At 38.9% G+C, this 20,539-nt stretch overlaps 1 protein-coding gene across 2 annotated transcripts in view; it reads right to left on the reverse strand.

Annotated features, from left to right (window-relative positions):
• LOC126268178 (cytosolic carboxypeptidase-like protein 5) overlaps positions 1–20,193 on the reverse strand; it is a 167,609-nt gene extending 147,416 nt beyond the window's left edge. The window contains exons 1-3 of one of the 2 annotated variants that reach the window (XM_049973779.1): positions 19,522–20,193; positions 19,254–19,390; positions 2,491–2,625 (exon numbers count right to left, since the gene is read on the reverse strand). In XM_049973779.1, coding sequence (XP_049829736.1) covers positions 2,491–2,625; positions 19,254–19,344 — 226 coding nt within the window. In that variant the 5' untranslated portion in view covers positions 19,345–19,390; positions 19,522–20,193. Of the gene's footprint in view, positions 1–2,490; positions 2,626–19,119; positions 19,391–19,521 lie in introns of those variants that run through there. The other variant, XM_049973787.1, reaches the window with a different exon arrangement.
• Between the last annotated feature and the right edge of the window lie 346 nt (positions 20,194–20,539).

Consider the following 20,539-nt stretch of genomic DNA (forward strand, 5'->3'; position numbering starts at 1 on the left):
ATGCTGAAGAGATACAATGGAAGAAATAGTTCCACTGTCAGTTACTTCAGATTATGACACAAAATATTTTCAAGCAGTGGAAGAGAGTGGTGTGCTAAGTACGAGCCTAATAATTTCACTGAAGGCTATTCAAAGTTGACATATTTTATTGTATCTCACATGTAATAGATAAGAGAAAAAAAATTATTTGTGGGCATTATGTACGTGTAAGAAAAAATGAGAAACAAAGCAAAACACAAATTTATAAAGGCATAAAGTAAACACAACTAAACATATCAAAAGATTCTGATTTAAAAAAAAAAAAAACAATAATGTGGCTTACAAACAGAGAAAATACAAGTCATAATGAGAAAGATTCTTGTAAGGTTTAAAATGAGTGAATGGATGTTGGTCTGTCACAGTTATCCTCACTGCTTCAACAATAGGGAAGCAGAAAAACATAAAAACTATCTTGCAACGCACTTTTGGACTGCTCTGCAGACAGACGTGTGGAAAAACACATTTGTACTCAAAATTTAAATTATAAGCACAAAATTAATCTTGATATTCACATGGAAATGTCCAGGCTGCATTCAAATACATGTATTGACTGGCCCTATTTCTACATTTCTTAAAGTTACAGGAGCAAGGATTTGACTTACTGTTTCCTTGACAATAACATCGTAAACTGTTAAGCTTGGCACATTTGTCTCCAATGAAGTGTCTGAATTAAATGGCTGAACTCCACAGGCCCATTCTGGTATAAAAAAATCCTACGCGGTTAATGCATTTTTCATGCATTCATACTGAACTTCAATTTACATTTGGTAGGCTGTTTTGTGTTTTTTAGCAACATAATGTAAATTATGGGCTTCTATTTTCCTACAGAAGGAAATGTGAAATCTGAAGCAAATCAGGATCAGTGTAAAATACTCAGAAGAATTCTGAAAAGATTTGCAACTATCTTATGTATTCACAATGATATGCTCCTTTGTGAGAGCAGAAGAAAAACATTTTCTTTCAGTTATAATCAAAGAGTGAAGTATTCATCCTTTAAAGTCACAGATAAAAGACCAACAAGAAAGGTTGCCAAAGAGATGAACTAATGAACAAAATTAAACAGATTCTAATTTAGTATCAAGTAACAACACAATAAAAGCAAACTTTTGTTTCAAAAATATTTATTGTAAACTACAACAGATATGAATAGATAAAGAGACAAGGTATCCAAAAGTTACTCTTCTGCATTTGTTTTCATTCAACCCTGACAAGTCAACTGACTTCTCAACATTGTAAAATGCTCCTTCACTCTGCAATTCTGAGCCCTACTTAGTTTCTATCCTTTAACCTACAGCTCTTAATGCTTTATACAGCTCTTACTGCATTCTCCTTCGTTCAACAATCCAAAGTGGTAATAGTAATGCAAGCAAAAAGAATGAAGAACCTTCCTCTCACTCTATAAGGTTACTTTATGTTCCTAGAGTAACAGACTGCATTAAAGAGCACGAATACCACACACATTAAGACAAAATGTAAAATCTGCTGTCACAGAGACCAAGAAGAATGTTAGCAGGTAATGCATTAAAATAACACATGAATGTTAGCCTTAGAAAGTAATATTTATAGAAGGAAAAGTCAGGGATGGTATTGGGTGATGAGGTAGATGTTCCTTTGCAGCTGGCTCTCGGTGGTGGCGGAAGTATTTCACTTATCTCTTGCAAAGAAATCACAACAATCACAAATTAGTATAACTGTACATATTAATAGTCAATCCTGTATTACGTCACATTAAGGAAGGAAGGAAAATTGGTGTGTAACTTGCTATCAGTGACAACGTCACAAAAACAGAGCACAAGTTCGGATAGGACAAGGATGGGAAAGCAAATCTGTTGCATTCTTTTTAGGAACCAACATGTTAATTAAAAAAGGTTGGGGGAAACCAGGGAAAATGTACATCTAACTATTGAAAGTTCAGAATGAATTAACAACAGTATTATAAAAAGGACAGATTCCTGTTCACCATATAGAGGAGATGTTGAGTTGCAGACAGGTGCAACGAAAAGGCTGCTATACATCTAAGCTTTCAGCGAAAACGCCTTCTTCTCAACTGGAAAACACACACACACACATTCACACAAGTGCAACCTGCGCACACATGACCACTGTGTCCAAACTGCAAACTGCTGATGGGAGCTGTGTGTGTGTGTGTGTGTGTGTGTGTGTGTGTGTGTGTGTGTGTGTGTGTGTGTTCTATTTCAGTTCAGAAGAAGACCTTTAAGCTGAGAGCTAGAATGTATAGCAGTCTTTTTGTTGTGTCTATCTGTAACTCAACATCTCCTCTACATAGTGAATAACAGTCTATATTTTTCATAATATTCAAAATATAAATCTGAAAGACATTGCGATGACATCAGATATACATATAAAAGCAGAATGTAAATGAATTTCATTGTGATATGAGAGCTCTAAAATTCACAATGAAAGTAAATAAATATTCAGAAAGTAACATACCCTTTATTCCAAAGTAGAACCAAGTTCTGTTACTGTTCTCAAATTCCGTTCCATAACAATCTGGACGAGTCCAAATATTAAACTCAAAGTCAGGGACTTCATCTCCAGAACTGTTCTTTGTATGAGCTGCATTGCCTGAACATAAGAAACAATTACATGGCAAAATTAACATGAAATAATTTAGTAAACTAAATCACAAAATGAGGTTGCAAGCAATCACAACAATCTCTCTCTTAATTCTGGAAATAACACTAAAATACAATGTTTAAGACTTACAATATCAACTCATACTATTTTTTCCTTCTTAAATACAGGGTGTACAAAAAAAAAAAAAAGCTGTCAATACTTTGAGAGATGACAGTACTCATCGAAACAAGAAAAATAAGTCCAATAAACATGGGTCCAGAAAAGCATACTTTCCAAGACAAACACGTGTTAATAGGGACGATTGTGCAATGCTTGGCTGCGGATGTTAACAGGGTTAACAAGAGATGGTGTTGTGAATTTCTATAACTAGCATGTACGGGCAGATGTAACTCCTCATACAATTTAGGAAAGAGGGCATTAAAACAGATTCTTAATCAACGTATGGGCAGGCATACTTGGTGAGGGATTAATAGGGCCATATGTGCTACCACAAAGGTTGACTGGAGCACATTATCTGGACTTCCTCATTAATGAATTGCCTATCTTGCTGGAGGCTGTGCCATTGCAGCAATGAATACAAATGTAGTTCATGCATGGTAGTGCACCAGCACACTTTCATCACAACATGCGCAGACATCTGATGCAGACTTTTAGGTGTCTTACACGTGGGTGATTTTCAGCAGCACTGCTGAGCAGCATGAGTCGGTCCCCACGGTCTCTCTCTCTCTCTCTCTCTCTCTCTCTCTCTCTCTCTCTCTCTCTCTCTCTCTCTGCTTAGCAGCACTGCTGCTGTGCGTGATTAGTACTCTCACGCCATGTAAATCCACTCAATTGATAATATGGACTCAGACAAAGAAGTATTAGCTCTGACTTTATAGATCAAAAGAAAATTCAGGCACCAACGTCATAAACATAAATACTGGCAACACCCAATATGCACCACTCGAACAATATACCTAGACTTCTACAATGTATATAGTGAGTTATGTGAAGACAGTGACAAGTTCTTCAACTACTTCACGATGTTAGTACCGACCTTTGAGGAACAACTACATTTGCTGAAAACACACATTTCACATCAGAACACTTGCATGAGAAACAGTATTTCTGCAGAGGAAAGGTTGACCATCACACTAAGGTAAGTACAAATAGTTGATGTAAAACAATTTTAATTTTGCAATTTGTGTTACATAAGAAAATTACAATATGTATAGACATCCTAAAACACATCCTCGTACATTGATGTACAGAATAGCTGAAATGGTGATTCAACGGCGCCCTTTGTGCTGACTCAGCTGGCTGTTCCGCATAAGTGGTCATGGAAGCAGATGAGCCATGTTCTACTAAGTGCGTTCCACTTACATTTCCCTGTGATACAGCCATGTTTCCATGAGTAGTACCATTTGTAATGTATTTTTGCAGCACACTCTTAAGTTAGAATTTCGCATTAAATTGCTTTTCTTAAGATATGGCCATGAAGTGAGGTAGCAAAAGACAAGAGGAATAATCCATCAGGATCTTCCTCCATAAATTTTAATTTCTCTTTAACACTTTCTGCAAGTATCCTAAACAATTTATGCTCTTCTGGAAGTCTCTGTTTGGGAACACTAAAGCCTGAGACAGTAGAAGATGGTTCTTGATAAGTGCTTAACTCTTCTTTTGTCATTCTCATTCTCTCTCTCTCTCTCTCTCTCCCCCCCCCCCCCCCCCCCCCCCCCTTCAACAGGAGGTTTAGTTTCACATACAGGTGCTTAAAATGACGATTGCTTGAAGAAAATGTACTGCTTTCTGGCATCTGCTGCTGAACCACTCTTCACTTTTTTCTGTTTTTGCAGCTCTCAAGTGTACAAATCTCTTACATTTTTCCACCTCTTTTGCAACTGTGTTGCTGAAATAAAAAGATTTCTTTTCTGATTTCAGGTATCTTTCATTAGGAAATACATTCACAGATGTGCATTACACAAATAAATGTAGAGTTTCTATCACCTCAAGCATAGTAAAGGACACTTGTCAAAATATTAGGAATGTTCTGAAAGAGACTACATTTCCAATGCTTACTGAAGAGGACTGGTTGAATATTGCACAAGGTTTTAAGACAAATGCAGATTTTCCAAACTGTATAGGGGCATTAGATGGTACACACATGCATTTCCTTAAGCACCAGCATAGATGCTCACTTCACTTTTACTACAAACATTTTTTCTGAACTGTGTCATTAGCAGTTTGTGATGAAAATTATAATTTTGTTTAGGTAGATGTCGGGTCTTATGGCAAAAGTTCATATTCACAAATCTTTAAAAACAGTATGCTACTCAATGAGATAAGACACAACAAAATGAACATTCCTAGACCAAAACCAATATGTGCTGTAGGAGAGCCACTGCCATGAAGTGATGAAGTATTTGGTCTGACAGAAGACATGCAAAGACCCTATGGTGGAAATAATTTGCCAGTCATTAAAAAGATATATAATTATTGTTTATCATCGGTGAGATGATTCATAGAGAGTACATTTGGAATACTCAGCAACAAATGAATAATATTCCATTGTCCACTCAATTTTTCAATTGATTTGGTCTCAGATATAATAAAAACATGCTGCATATTACATAATTTCATTTGCCATAGAGATGGGTACACATTCAAAGACACAATGAACATCGTTGGACTACATGGATCAAGGAAGCCCTACTGCCAAGAACAAGGGACAAATCAGCTGCTGTTATCAGAGATAAATTTGCTGAATTCTTTGCAAGTGAAAAAGGTGCAGTGAGTTGGCAACTGAACAAAATTTGATCTGGGGACTTCTGATATTTGTAAATTAACACATTGTACATATAATTCTAAATACATACCTTTTTGGTTTTTGGAATCTGTTGTTTCATTTGCAAATCCTGGAATGAACAGTTCACACAATTCTTCCTATGCTCTGTGTTTCACAATCCTATTGCTGTATTTGCAACATCTTGAGTCCCAAATACCATGACGCATTTCTTACTCACAAATGAAATGCTCAGCATCAAAACTCATGGTGCTGTGAGAAGGACTGATACGCTAATGAAATGCCATGTGTGAAAGGTAACAGGTGTGAAAATGTTGCTGCCAGCAGCAGGCAGCCGCTCGTGCAGAGATGGTCGTGTGGTTGCCACTGCTGTATGAATCGCCATGTGTGTAAATGTCCCACCTATTTCCACTATGGAATGCTGACCGCTGCCACCGCGCTGCTCAGCAGCACTGCCCAAAATTGTACTGGATTGGTTTGGGAGGGGGGGGGGGGGGGGGGCGCATACCTTCGTTCCCCAGACCTCAATCCCCTAGACTTTTGGTTATAGGTACTCTTGACGGAATTGGTCAACATCAAGACAATCGACGACGTATGGACACTACAGGGTCACATCTTCGACACATGCCAGGAGATACAACAATTGGGTGTAATGCAAAGGGTACATCATTCCTTATGCCGGAGGAGTGCGCTGTCATGAATGGATGCCACGCTGAATACCCCCTGTAAACACTTGTGTATCGCAGAAAGCATGCGTTGCCGGCAATGTTTATTGAACTTATCTCAGAAAGTACATATTTCCTGATCAATGTTTATTGTACTTATTTTTCTTGTTTCAATGAGTACTACCACATCCCAAAGTACTCAACACTTTTCTTAATACTCTGCATATTGTTATACACTTCACAAAATTTCATAAAAGTTACATACACTATGTGACCAAAGTATCCGGACACCTGACTGAAAAGACTCACAAGTTTGTGGCCACTCCATCAGTAATGCTCGAATTCAATATGGTGTAGGCCAACCCTTAGCCTTGATGACAACTTCCACTCTTGCAGGCATATGTTCAATCAGGTGCTGGAAGGTTCTTGGGGAAAGGCAATCCATTCTTCATGGAGTGGAGCACTGAGGAGAAGTTTCGATTTCAATTGGTGAGACCTGGCACGAAGTTGGCATTCCAATTCATCCCAAAGGTGTTCTATGGGATCAGGTCAGAACTCTGTGCAGGCCAGTCCATTACAGGGATGTTATTGTTGTGTAACCACTCCACCACAGGTGCTTGATCATGTTGAAAGAAGCATCTGCCATCCCCGAATTGCTCTTGAACAGTGGGAAGCAAGAAGGTGCTTAAAATACCAATGTAGGCCTGTGCTGTGATAGTGCCATTGAAAACAACAAGGGTGCAAGCCCCCTCCATGAAAAACACAACCACAACATAACATCACCGCTACTGAATTTTACTGTTGGCACTACACACACTGGCATATAACGTTCACCGGGCATTCACCATACGTGTGGGTCATCGGATCACCACATTGTGTACCGTGATTTGTCACTCCATACAATGTTTTTCCATGTTCATTCATCCAATGTTTATGTTCCTTAGGTCGGTATTACACTATCAAATTTCTTTGTCAAAGATTTGATTAAAGATGCAATCAAATATTCGTCAAATATATTTGACAAAGATATTTGACGTGGCACTAAAAAGGGGTATTACACTGTCATCATATTTTTTGTCAAAGTTCAAGCTGGCTGACAACAACAACTTGTTATTGAGTGCAGCAGTTGCATGTACCACAATTGCACTGTGTGCACATGCAGAAGAGAAGTGGGGGGGAAGGAAACGTACCTGGGTGAAGCCATGGGTTTTATGACGACACGATAAAAGCATTCAACAAAACTTGTTATGTGAGCTTATAATGGAGGAAGTCAAGTCGTACATCAATTACTTAAGAATGGATGAGCATACATTTCTGTATGAGCTCAGTGAAGTGTATCCTCATATCACAATGCACTGATATTTCTGCAGAAGACCGGCTCACTGTAACACTCCGATTCCCTGCTACAGGAGAGGATTAGGTCAGGTCAAGTCTCCGATCTTCTTAATATTTTTTGTATTCAGGGTGCCTCACATTGTAAAGTGCCTCATCAGCTTCATACATCTCTACTAATTTTGTAGTTGTCAGTACACACCAATTGTATTTACCAGCAATGTTTATAAAAACACTACAGATGACAGAATGCTGCAGCGATGCTAGCGCTCCACGGGGGTAACATGTCACATTGCAGAGAACAGAAGACAAGTGACTTCTTTGATCAAATCTACAGCAAGGCCCCAGATTTGATCAAATATTTGATGACATTTGACAAAGTTCCCTATTAAACCATCAAATTTCTTTGACAAAGATATTGGACAAAGAAATTTGATAGTGTAATACTGACCTTACACCAAGTGAGGCATTGTTTGGCATTTACTGGCACGATTTGTGGCTTATGAGCAGCCGCTCAACCGTGAAATCACAGTTTTCTCACCTCCCGCCTAATTGTCATACTACTCGCAGTGGTCCTGATGCAGTTTGCAATTCCTGTGTGACAGTCTGGACAGATGTCTGCCTATTACACATTACGAACCTCTTCAACTGTCAGCAGTCTCTGTCAGTCTACAGACAAGGTCGGTCTGCATACTTTTGTGCTGTACGTGTCCTTTCAAGTTTCCACTTCACTATTACAATGGAAACAGTAGACCTAGGGATGTTTAGGAGTGTGGAAATCTCACGTACAGACGTATGATGTAAGTGACACCCTATCACCTGACCACGTTCAAAGTCTGTCAGTTCTGCCAAGTGCCCCATTCTACTCTCTCACAATGTCTAATGACTACTGAGGTCACTGATATGGAGTACATAGCAGCAGGTGGTAGCACAATGCACCTAATATGAAAAACATATATGTTTTGGGGGGTGTTCAGACACATTTGATCACATGGTGTATTCTATTCAAACCGTTCGTCAAGCACCTCTTACTGTATCTTCATCTAACATTTTGCCATGTGGAATCTTTGTAAAGTCGTGTGTTTTTAACTGTTCCAAGAAGTTAAGCAACAGCAACACCTCATAATTATACTCTCTTCTTTAAAATTAGAGACTCAAGTACTTGAAAGGTCATCAGAGTCCCCAGAGGATAAGAAACATTTTTCTCAGGCACTATCATGAACAAGCCTGGTGACAACACTGAAGTGTGTTATGTGATCCATGAGGTCAGAAGATAGAGAATCAAATGTGTCTTAAATATAGTTGGGCTTTCACACTTTTTAAAGTTACACACTGAAAGGTGACCTCAAGGTTACATGAACTGCAGCAAAATGTGCTCATTCTTCTTTGAATAATAATTGATCAATAAAGCTATAAGGTTCTCACTAACACCGACACTGCTGCTGACAGTTTGATGTAACACTTACCCACCCACCCCCTCCCCTTTTACTCCACAGTCATAAGTACTGATGAACCAGGGATATACACTTACAATCAATGAAATGAAATGCTGTAGTAATCTTTGCAACGAATAACGCAATTCTCTCAATCACAGTCACAACGCACCTCAACTGCATCATCATCTTTGTACTCTGATGAAATTGTTTGCACAATTTTTTTCCATTGGTTCAACCAACCACTGAGCACTTCAGCATCATAATTATGTGCATCTGTTAAACTCACCTGCTACAAAGAATTTTCTATCAACGTGAAACAATCTATTGTCCCATACCCTGAGTACTCACTTGGCCTAACATTTCATGATTATATTATCTTCCTTAAAATGAAATTCAACTTTAAACTGTAGCTTATAAACTAAAATCAAAGATCAAATGGAATCACAACTGTTACTGAGCACACAGCAGCTAGTTAGCTGTCTACCAGCAGTGCTTCTAACAATGGAAAATACACTGTAATAACTGTTAAAACAGGATGAGATATCATGACAATGGCAGTAGAAATTTGGGTGTGATTTCCCACACTGAAACACAGATCTGTCGAAGGTTGAAGTGCAAAAAGAATGTAAAATACCCCTAAATGAAGCAGCTACAAATCTTTTCTCCCTACACAACAACAAATAAAATGCACTTTTCCACATTTTAGCAACTACTGTTTCAGTAATTTCTGAGATATTCGTTCCTCCCTGAATAGCCACTTCAATGTCACTGTACAGGCAACAGCTAATTTCAATCTGTACCAATTAAGGAAACCTGTATGGCGGCAAAGTGAATTACAGGAAGTTAATGGGATTCTATTAGTAACATACACAGCTGATCACTAGAACTGCAACATCAGAACATTAACATGATGAAACAATTACTAACAAAGAGATAGAGGGGCTGGCCAGTACTTACCTCAGTTCAGTACAGCCGATAGAAACACAAAAAACAACCAAAAATTTAAGTTCCTAGCTTTCGGAATAAATGTTCCTTCATCAGGGAGGAGAGAGGGGTAAGAAAGGGAAGAAGGGAAAGTGGATTTAGTTACTCACAACCCAGGTTATGAAGCAACAGGGAAAGGAAAACAGGGAAGGTAGCAAGGATGGAGGCATGGTTGTCAGAGGGAAGCCAAAGATAGTCTACTGTAGGTACTGTGCCAGCTTCAAACCAAAGAGGATGCATACAGAAGTAAAGAGGTGTACAGTATAAAGATGTAGGATGAAAAGATGCATGAATGGCTAAAGAGGAAAGGGAAAGAGGAGAAGACTGAAAAGTAAATGGGAGTGAGTTGTTTAACGTAGGTTCAGTCCAGGGGGATGGCGGGATGAAAGGATGTGCTGGAGTGCAAGTTCCCATCTCCGCAGTTCAGAGGGACTGGTGTTGGGTGGGAGAAGCCAAATGGCACATACGGTGTAGCAGGTTCCTAGGTCCCTAGAATTATGCTGGAGGGCATGCTCCGCTACAGGGTATTGGACATCTCCTAGGCGGACAGTTCATCTGTGTCCGTTCATGCGCTCAGGCAGTTTAGTTGTTGTCATACCAATGTAAAGGGCTGTGCAGTGCAGGCATATCAGCTGATAAATGACATGTGTAGTTTCACATGTGGCCCTGCCTTGAATTGTATATGTTTTACCAGTAGCAGGGCTGGAGTAGGTGGTTGTGGGGGGATGCATGGGGCAGGATTTGCAGCGGGATCGGTTACGGGGGTAGGAACCACTGGGTAGAGAAGGTAGTCTGGGAATATTGTAGGGTTTAACAAGGATGTTACGGAGGTTAGGGGGACGACGAAAGGCAACTCTGGGTGGTGGGGGGAGAAATTGTCAAGGGATGATCTCATTTCAGGGGTTGACTTGAGAAAGTCATATCCCTGGCGGAGTAATTTATTGATGTATTCGAGGCCAGGATAATATTGGGTGACAAGGGGGATGCTTCTGTGTGGTCTGAGGGTAGGAACATTGTTGTTGGACGGGGAGGAATGTATTGCTCGGGAGATCTGTTTGTGGACAAGGTCTGCAGGATAGTTGCGGGAGAGGAAAGAACTGGTCAGGTTATTAGTGTAATTGTTGAGGGATTTGTCACTGGAGCAGATACGTTTGCCACGAATACCTAGGTTGTAGGGAAGGGAGCGTTTGATGTGGAATGGATGGCAGCTATCAAAGTGAAGGTACTGTTGTTTGTTGGTGGGTTTGATATGGACAGAGGTGTGGATGTGAGCTTCAACAAGATGAAGGTCAACATCCAGAAAGGATCCTGGCCTCGAATACATCAATAAGTTACTCCGCCAGGGATATGACTTTCTCAAGTCAACCCCTGAAATGAGATCATCCCTTGACAAAATTCTCCCCACACCACCCAGAGTTGCCTTTCGTCGTCCCCCTAACCTCCGTAACATCCTTGTTAAACCCTACAATATTCCCAGACTACCTTCTCTACCCAGCGGTTCCTACCCCCGTAACCGATCCCGCTGCAAATCCTGCCCCATGCATTCCCCCACAACCACCTTCTCCAGCCCCGCTACTGGTAAAACATACACAATTCAAGGCAGGGCCACGTGTGAAACTACACATGTCATTTATCAGCTGATATGCCTGCACTGCACAGCCCTTTACATTGGTATGACAACAACTAAACTGCCTGAGCGCATGAACGGACACAGATGAACTGTCCGCCTAGGAGATGTCCAATACCCTGTAGCGGAGCATGCCCTCCAGCATAATTCTAGGGACCTAGGAACCTGCTACACCGTATGTGCCATTTGGCTTCTCCCACCCAACACCAGTCCCTCTGAACTGCGGAGATGGGAACTTGCACTCCAGCACATCCTTTCATCCCGCCATCCCCCTGGACTGAACCTACGTTAAACAACTCACTCCCATTTACTTTTCAGTCTTCTCCTCTTTCCCTTTCCTCTTTAGCCATTCATGCATCTTTTCATCCTACATCTTTATACTGTACACCTCTTTACTTCTGTATGCATCCTCTTTGATTTGAAGCTGGCACAGTACCTACAGTAGAATATCTTTGGCTTCCCTCTGACAACCATGCCTCCATCCTTGCTACCTTCCCTGTTTTCCTTTCCCTGTTGCTTCATAACCTGGGTTGTGAGTAACTAAATCCACTTTCCCTTCTTCCCTTTCTTTCCCCTCTCTCCTCCCTGATGAAGGAACATTTATTCCGAAAGCTAGGAACTTAAATTTTTGGTTGTTTTTTGTGTTTCTATCGGCTGTACTGAACTGAGGTAAGTACTGGCCAGCCCTTCTATCTCTTTTTTAGTAATTGTTTCACATCTTTATATGAGATTTTCCATTAATTAGTTACATTAACATGATGACTGCCACAAGACCGCTGGTGGCCATAGCAGAGCTTCATTCCTGACGGCTTGACCTGGTCTGGCAATGAAACATTCATCGTATGTATATGGCAGTCAATGTGTTAACAAAATTTTACTTACTGTGTGTATATAGGATAATATGAAGTATACACAATTAAATTTGTACACAATTTAGGGGTATACGAAGTGAACACTTTTGTATGCAAAGTAACAACCTCTGGCAGCAAAAATGGCTCTAACCCGCCTAGGCACCAGGTCGAACTGGGCTTGGATGAGAGGTAGAGGAACACCATTCTATGCTGCTTCAACTCCTTGCTACTATTCATCAATCATAGTAGCTGAAAAGTGAATTTGAGTCAGGCTCTTGGTCACTCATGATCAGGTTTTCAGTGAGAGAGAGATATGGATAAAATGCTGGCCAGGACAACAGTTGAACACCGTATGTATCGAGTCAAGACAGTATGGAAAACATGTCAACTTGCATTTTCGTCTTGAGAGATAATGCCAATGAGGCCTCGAAGATAGCCACCAGCCTTAAAAAATCAAAACTGTAGTGTGAACAAGATGTGATAGTGTAATGTATCCAACAAAACTTCATATCATTATGTTTGGCTGTATGAAAATGATAATCTGGCAATGTCAGTTCTCTTTGAAAGCCTCTACATATGAAGAACTAGGAGTATTCTGCAAAGTTGGCATGGAGCCATTCCTGTAACTAGTATTGTCACTGGGTGCACCACTTTTGGCATACCTCTCTCTGCTATCATATCCAGGGAAGCCACAAAAAATGGTTGCCATACTGACAGTCAATGCACTCCAGATGTTGTTGCACACACTGTGTAGATACTCTTCTTGCTGCACACAAGCCAATCTCCTGACACAAAATTATGTAATGTGACTGTAAACCCTGCATGTTCAAGCAAACAAAATGTGTCCTCTTCAGCACTCGTCACAAACAGCATTGTGCATGGAATATGAAATCCATATTCGTGTGACAAATGCAGGATCCTGACGAATGTGGGCAGTGGTATCATAGAAAATAAACCACAGTTTTGACAAACTGTGATCCTCAGTTGAATTATAACACATGGTACATGGTTTTCCTTCTTATCTGACACATAATAAGATCTTACAAACAACGAACATTCAAATGCCATTGCTGAATGAGAAACATACTATGTAATCTTTCCTTATGCACACCAAGTAGAACACTATCTGTCAGATGCATCTGGAAAATCTACACACTTATTTTCTTGTGTCCTCATGTTTGAGACCCTTAATTTAACCGAAATTCACTATGCTACAGTCAGTATTAAACTGTACTTCTGGTAATATAAATACCTCAAGCTTGTGGATCAGAGCTTTGTTGTAGTTTCATTAGGACAGAGTGTCAGAAATTGAAATTTGTTGAAGTTTCATATAGTGGAGACAGTGGGGGGTGAGAGAGGAATTGAATTTTATTTTATTTCAGAGTATAATTTCAGAAAAATAATCTCACACAAAAGGTTGTTCGATGCATAATACCAGCATAATATTTGGTAATGTTAGTTGCACTGGATAAGATGACATGGGAAATTTGCCTGTGAACTGAAGTAGTAAAATAATCATGAGAAATGAAGGCTCAGATGAGACAATGTTTTTGTGTAATGAATCAGGATGCAAACATATGCTCTCCACGATGTTTGTGAAAAGGAAGCAAACTGAAGCTTCCTGGCAGGTTAAAACTGTGTGCAGGACTGAGACTCGAACTCGGGACCTTTGCCTTTTGCGGGCAAGTGCTCTACCAACTGAGCTACCCAAGCATGACTCAAGCCCCATCCTCACAACTTTAGTTCCGCCAGGACCTCGTCTCCTACCTTCCAAACTTCACAGAAGCTCTCCTGCGAACCTTGCAGAACTAGCACTCCTGGAAGAAAGTATATTGCGGAGACATGGCTTAGCCACAGCCTGAGGGATGTTTCTAGAATGAAATTTTCACTCTACAGCGGAGTGTGTGCTGATATGAAACTTCGTGACAGATTAAAACTGTGTGCCAGACCGAGACTTGAACTCAGGACCTTTGCCTTTCGCGAGTAAGTGCTCTACCGACAGAGCTACCCAAGTATGACTCAAGGCAAAGGTCCCGAGTTCAAGTCTCGGTCCGGCACACAGTTTTAATCTGCCAGGAAGTTTCATATCAGCGCAAACTCCGCTGTAGAGCGAAAATTTCAGTCTAGGAAGAAAACTGTCAAAATGCATATGAGTTTTTACTGAGTGTAACAAGAGCACAAGCATATACTAGCAGCCAGTGAGATGTTTCCCTGTTTGATATGTTCCACATAGATTTTTTAATACAGAGCACATAACAGTAATCACGTGCTTCAAAACCAAGCACACAGTCAAATTGTGATGTAATAATTGTTCCAATAACTTAAAGTCTTTACACCAGGATCAATTTACCAAAGCCAAATCTTGTGAAATTCCAAATGCTGTTTCAATACAATATTAAAAAACCCAACGAAAAATATAATAGCCATGATCTACATTCTGCTGTGCGGCTAATAATGAAAACAGCACTATCAACAAGCCATTAACTTGTCATGTATGCAATTGGGATTGTGATAACGTAAAAAAAAAATGTCATGACTATGACCATAATCTCCTGAGGTAGAATGAGACTCATTTGTAACACCGAATGTACTAGAGTAGTAAGCACATAATACAGCAAGTGGTGGGGGATGTGGAATAGCATAACAGAGTAACACATAACCAACCAGACAAAAACATTTAAAGACTGCTGTTCGTTGTGTAAAAACATAGTGTGCAAGTTGAACATTTAGCTGGGTTTCACATTACTGCACATATGGTGATGGTTATTTTGCCATTTTACACACACACACACACACACACACACACACACACACACACACACTCTGGAGAACAAGATTTGCACTATCATGTTTTAGTTCTCATACTGACTGTTCTCTGCCTCTATTACATAGCAATCAGTTATCTACACTAAAGCAATTGTTTGTACACTACGAATATTTTTAACTGGTAATGATTTGTCATGACAATAATGAATCTGTTAGTGTCTTATAAGCTAATTATTTTGATGGATGTGGAACGTGTCAGGTTAATGAAAGATGACTGTTCAAGATATTACATTACACAAAATATTGCATGACACTAATGCTTAAGTTAGTTTTTTCCCCTCCCTTAATTTATATCTAAAAATTCAGCCAATGAGTAGAAGGAGTTGTCATCTAGAAATTCTTTTAATTTATTTTTAAATATTGGTTGACTATCTGTCAGGCTTTTGATGCTGTTTGGTAGGTGACCAAAGACTTTTGTGGCAGCATAATTTACCCCCTTCTGTGCCAAATTCAGATTTAACCCTGGATAATGAAGATCATCCTTTCTCCTGGTGTTATAGCTATGCACACTGCTATTACTTTTGAACTGGGCTGGATTATTAACAACAAGTTTCATAAGTGAATATATATATTGTGAGGTTACTGTGAGGATCCCTAGATCCTTAAATAGATGTCTGCAAGATGACTGTGGGTGGGCTCCAGCAATTATTCTGATTACACGTTTTTGAGCAATGAATACTTTTCTACTCAATGATGAATTACCCCAGAATATGATACCATACTGTGTTTTATCAAAATTTAAAGAGAGTCCGTTTGCTGAGAACCACTTAATAATTTTGTGAAAAAACATCATTTACAATTACATCACTTAGTTCTTGGTTTTTGGATGTTATTACTATACTCGTATCATCAGCAAAAAGAACTAACTTTGCATCTTCATCAATATGGAATGGTAAGTCATTAATGTATATCAAGAACAGTAAAGGACCTAAGACTGAACCCTGTGGGACCCCGTGCTTGATAGCGCCCCCCCCCCCCCCCAGAGGAATCAGCTGTTGTATTAACATTTCATGAACCACTTATTTCAACTTTATGCATTCTTCCAGTTAAGTATGAATTAAACCATTTGTGCACTGCCCCCCTCAAACCATAATGATTTAGCTTATCTAAAAGAATTCCATGATTTACACAGTCAAAGGCCTTTGACAGATCACAAAAAAATACCAATGGGTGATGTGTGGTTATTCAGAGCATTTAATATTTGAGCAGTGAAAGCGTATATAGCATTTTCTGTTGAAAAGCCTTTCTGAAAACCAAACTGACATTTTGTTAGTACTTTATTTTTACATATATGGGAGGCTACTCTTGAACACATTACTTTCTCAAAAAATTTTGATAGAACTGTCAGAAGAGAGATTGGGCGATAGTTGTTGACATCCGACGTATCCCCCTTTTTATGCAATGGTTTTACAATGGCATATTTCAGTCTATCGGTGAAAACACCCTGCTCCAAAGAGGTATTGCATACGTGGCTGAGAATCCTACTTATCTGTGGGGAACAAGCTTTAAGTATCTTGCTGGAAATGCCAGACAGAATAGTAAAGTGTGTTTTAAAAATAAACAAAAATACTGCATTAAATTCGAGTATGTTCACATTCTGATGAATATGTGGAAGATCTATAGCAAGTTACAGACGTATAAATAATGAGACAATTTGACTTAAAGTTGATAATGACTACAGAGATTCTTTAGTGATAAACCTTGATTCTGATGGTCAAAATGACAGGTGGTTGTACTACTACTACTGCTGCTGCTAAAATAGAAAATTCTATTGAGAAAGTAGTTAAAAGCACAAAGATGTATGAAGGATTATCAGGGCTTAACTCTAGACTCTGCAGTCTCCACGACTACCAAGAGAAATGCTTAAGACTAATACACCTAACTTTCAGAACAATGCATTCTTTCTTCAGAGCAGAATGAGGGATTTGCTAGATGACATGAAGAGTGGGGAAGGGAATCAGTTCACTCAGACCCTAGATTTCTTCCCTAGAGAAGGAACAATTTTCTGAAAACTTGGCACATTGTTTTTTGTTTTACGTATTTCTACTGCCAGTGCTGGGAGTTGGCAACATTTCAGTCTCCCTCTGATTTTAAAAAAAGGTCAGACTGTAAAATTTGCAAAGGAGGACATAGTTGCCCTAACACACACTTCCTAAGAAAAGCAGACAGAAAATAGAATTTGCAGGAACTGAATGTAATTAAAAATAAACCTGTTCCAGTACGAAAGTTCTGGTAGAATGAACATACCTGGAGTAAAGGAGACCACTCATTGTAAAGCAGACGCGTTGAAAAGAAATTTTGATGTGTGTGTGTGTGTGTGTGTCTCAATGATTCAACGATTCTGCGAGTGGTCACTTTTACTCCAAAAGTATGTTCACAAAAATAAAACTTACTACATCCAGCAAATAATTGAAAAATCACACAGGATGCGAAAGTCCTAAACCACATTTGAATTGCAAGTGATAATGGACTTTTATGGTACAAAGTAGAAACACATAAAAAGCAAAAATGAAAGAGGCTCATCACACAGGAAGTCAAATATGTAGACTATGATAATTTATCTACGAACAAAAAGCTTGTAGATCTAAGGTTGAAATAAACAACAGCTTCAACACCTCACAATACAAAGAATATCCAGACAGCCAAAACAAGCAATTAAGCCTACTTCACAAATGTATTAATGAAGATGGCAAAATACGTTTCATTTATAAAGAAGGCAAACAAAAAGACACCTTCACAAAGAATAAGACAAGTTTTTAAGGGCATAAGTTTTAAGCATATGCCTATAATAACAGAAAAATTCTGGAATATGCTAAACTAAAATATTTGGGAATGTATCCTGTAAGATGGAAGAAGGAAATGGAAATTTTATAAGAAAGAAACCGAAAAAAAAAGAAAGGAAGATTAGGGTTTAGCAGCCTGCCGGCAAGGAGGTCACTAGAAACGGAGCACAGGGTCAAGGATGATGGAGAAAATTGGTCCTGACCTTTCAAAGGAACCTTCCCCGCATGGCCAAGGAGCAATTTAGGAAAATCATGGAAAACGTAATATGGATTATGGTGGGGAAGATCTGAAACTCCCAAAAGAGAGTCCAGTGTGCTAACCAAGAGAGAACTGAAAACAAAGAGCGTGAAGAAAACAAAGTGACATTGGGCAGATACCTGCATGAATATTTGACAATTTCTTTTATGTTTTTCATAATTAACGAGAGGAAGCAGAAAAACAGCTGATAATGTACACAATGACAGTCTGGAAGTAATGAAATATGAAGGAAAAACCTGTGGCTAACTTTCCAATAGTAAATTCTATTTTCTCACTAAACTATCATCATAACTAAAGGAAACTATGAAGTTTATGTGCTCTTATATGCAATTTTCTAATACCTCTGCCTAGGTCTGATATATGTTATGCTCCTTCCCCTGGTATGTTTCATAACTGTATGTGTGTGTAACATGCAACAAACAAATCTATTACATAATATGTTAATCAATGTGCATGGTGATTTTAGTTAATTATAAAGAAAACAGTATTAAACCTGAAAAAAATCTTGGAAAGAACAGATACTGTTGTAAATTACAATTATGTGAGTCACTTGCAAAATAAGATTTGAATCTATTGATAATTATGTACAAAGCTATTGAAGCTGTGAGTGAATGCTGGGAACAACGAATATAGATTTTGGCCACCAGATCACTTAGTACCACAACCAAGATTTCAGGAGAGATAACCGCTACACACTATCAAATACGCCATTTTGGTTTGCTTTTCTTCAAATATTATTATAAGGATTGTGTATGGACAAAATAATATATGATGGGGCAAGAAGTAGCTTCAAATGTCTCTGGGTTTCACAAATGAAATATCACTTTCTTGATGTGGCATCTTGAGTTGAGAAATTATTATATACACAGCACTTAATCAAAGCTCATACCATTTCTTTAATGCTTTTGCAACATACAGAAAGAACAGAGCAACCTACTCTATAAGTGTGTTGCTATTTCCGTATTTATGAGTGTCAGCAATCAGTACAATATGGTAAATTTCCAATAACCATAGACAACTGATACAAACGGAGAACTTGGAATATTAATACAACAAAGCGAAACTGCGCACCATGGAACTTCTGTGGTACTAACTCAACACGAGCCAGATTTCCGGAGTCAAAATTCGATAAAAATGTAAATCCTCCACATTCGACGTCCATGGCATATGGTTAAACAGTGAGCTTAAAGATGGATCTTGCTTCATTTCTGAAAGGAAAGAAAAAACGATAACGTTTAATTAGGTAAAGAATTTAAACATTTTCGCTTTCAAATATGAGGGAAATGTAGTTAAACAACTCAAGCGCAACAAAGTGCATTCAGCTAAGTGAAAATCTTACACATAAAACAAGGTTTCTTTTTCTTCAGGAGGTGTCACCATCAGACAAGTAAACAATACATGATTCCAGTAAGTGATCACAACGCTAACGTGTTGGCTAGTCACTCATAATAGCTTTCAGAATTTCACCACAAAAAATAAAACACGAATACACACATCGGTTACTTCTGACGAGTTATTTCTGTAGCCAGGTATATTCCTTTTTAAAATAAATAGTATCAAAATTTCGATACACAAGCCCACGGACCATACCCAATCCCATCCTATCCTATACAATCAAAACATAACACGCCATATTCCATGTAGTTGTTTTCTGTTATAGAGCGATTTGCGATAGTATCGAATTACGATTATTTACTACTGCACTTGTAATACTCGCTGTTACCAGAGGAGATGATAGCTTCTTAAAAATTAAATACATACATTTAATTTGAGGATGAAAGTTACTGCTCTGTTTACCGCCTTAAAAGAGTCCAAACTCATTAACGTTTACTACGAAATACAGTATCAGATTTATATGCAATTAATAGCATACACCCCTTTCACAATATCTTTCTTTTTTTTTAAAAAAAAAAATTGCGATATGTCGCATGAGAGAAAGCAATTATCTGCAGTTTCCATGTCAGTATGAAATTAAAGACATCTACTCCTTTGCCGCTGTGTCATGACCGTTAACTTTTTGCCCTCGGAGTTACAGGAACAAATGGGAAATCCCCTGACGTTTTATTGTATTCATTTATTTATTTTTAGTTATGTAGTTCCTTGACCGAAGTATATCGCTACGATGAATTAGTCGACTGCGATCTTGTAATAAGGTTTACTCCTGGGTAGGAGTGGGCGAGTAGTTCTCTGCTGGATGTTGACGATGGAGTGGAAGAAGAAGGCAGACATTAGATTACAGAACACGTTACTGATGAACACAAACTGACGTGGTACAGCACATCTGAAGTAGACAGGCTGCACATGACGGGAGGTGATCCTCAGGCCCCAGCACTCAAGTACAAGCGTGCCGATGCAGG

The sequence above is a fragment of the Schistocerca gregaria genome, chromosome 1 (genome assembly GCF_023897955.1).
Source record: "Schistocerca gregaria isolate iqSchGreg1 chromosome 1, iqSchGreg1.2, whole genome shotgun sequence".
NCBI lineage: Eukaryota > Metazoa > Arthropoda > Insecta > Orthoptera > Acrididae > Schistocerca > Schistocerca gregaria.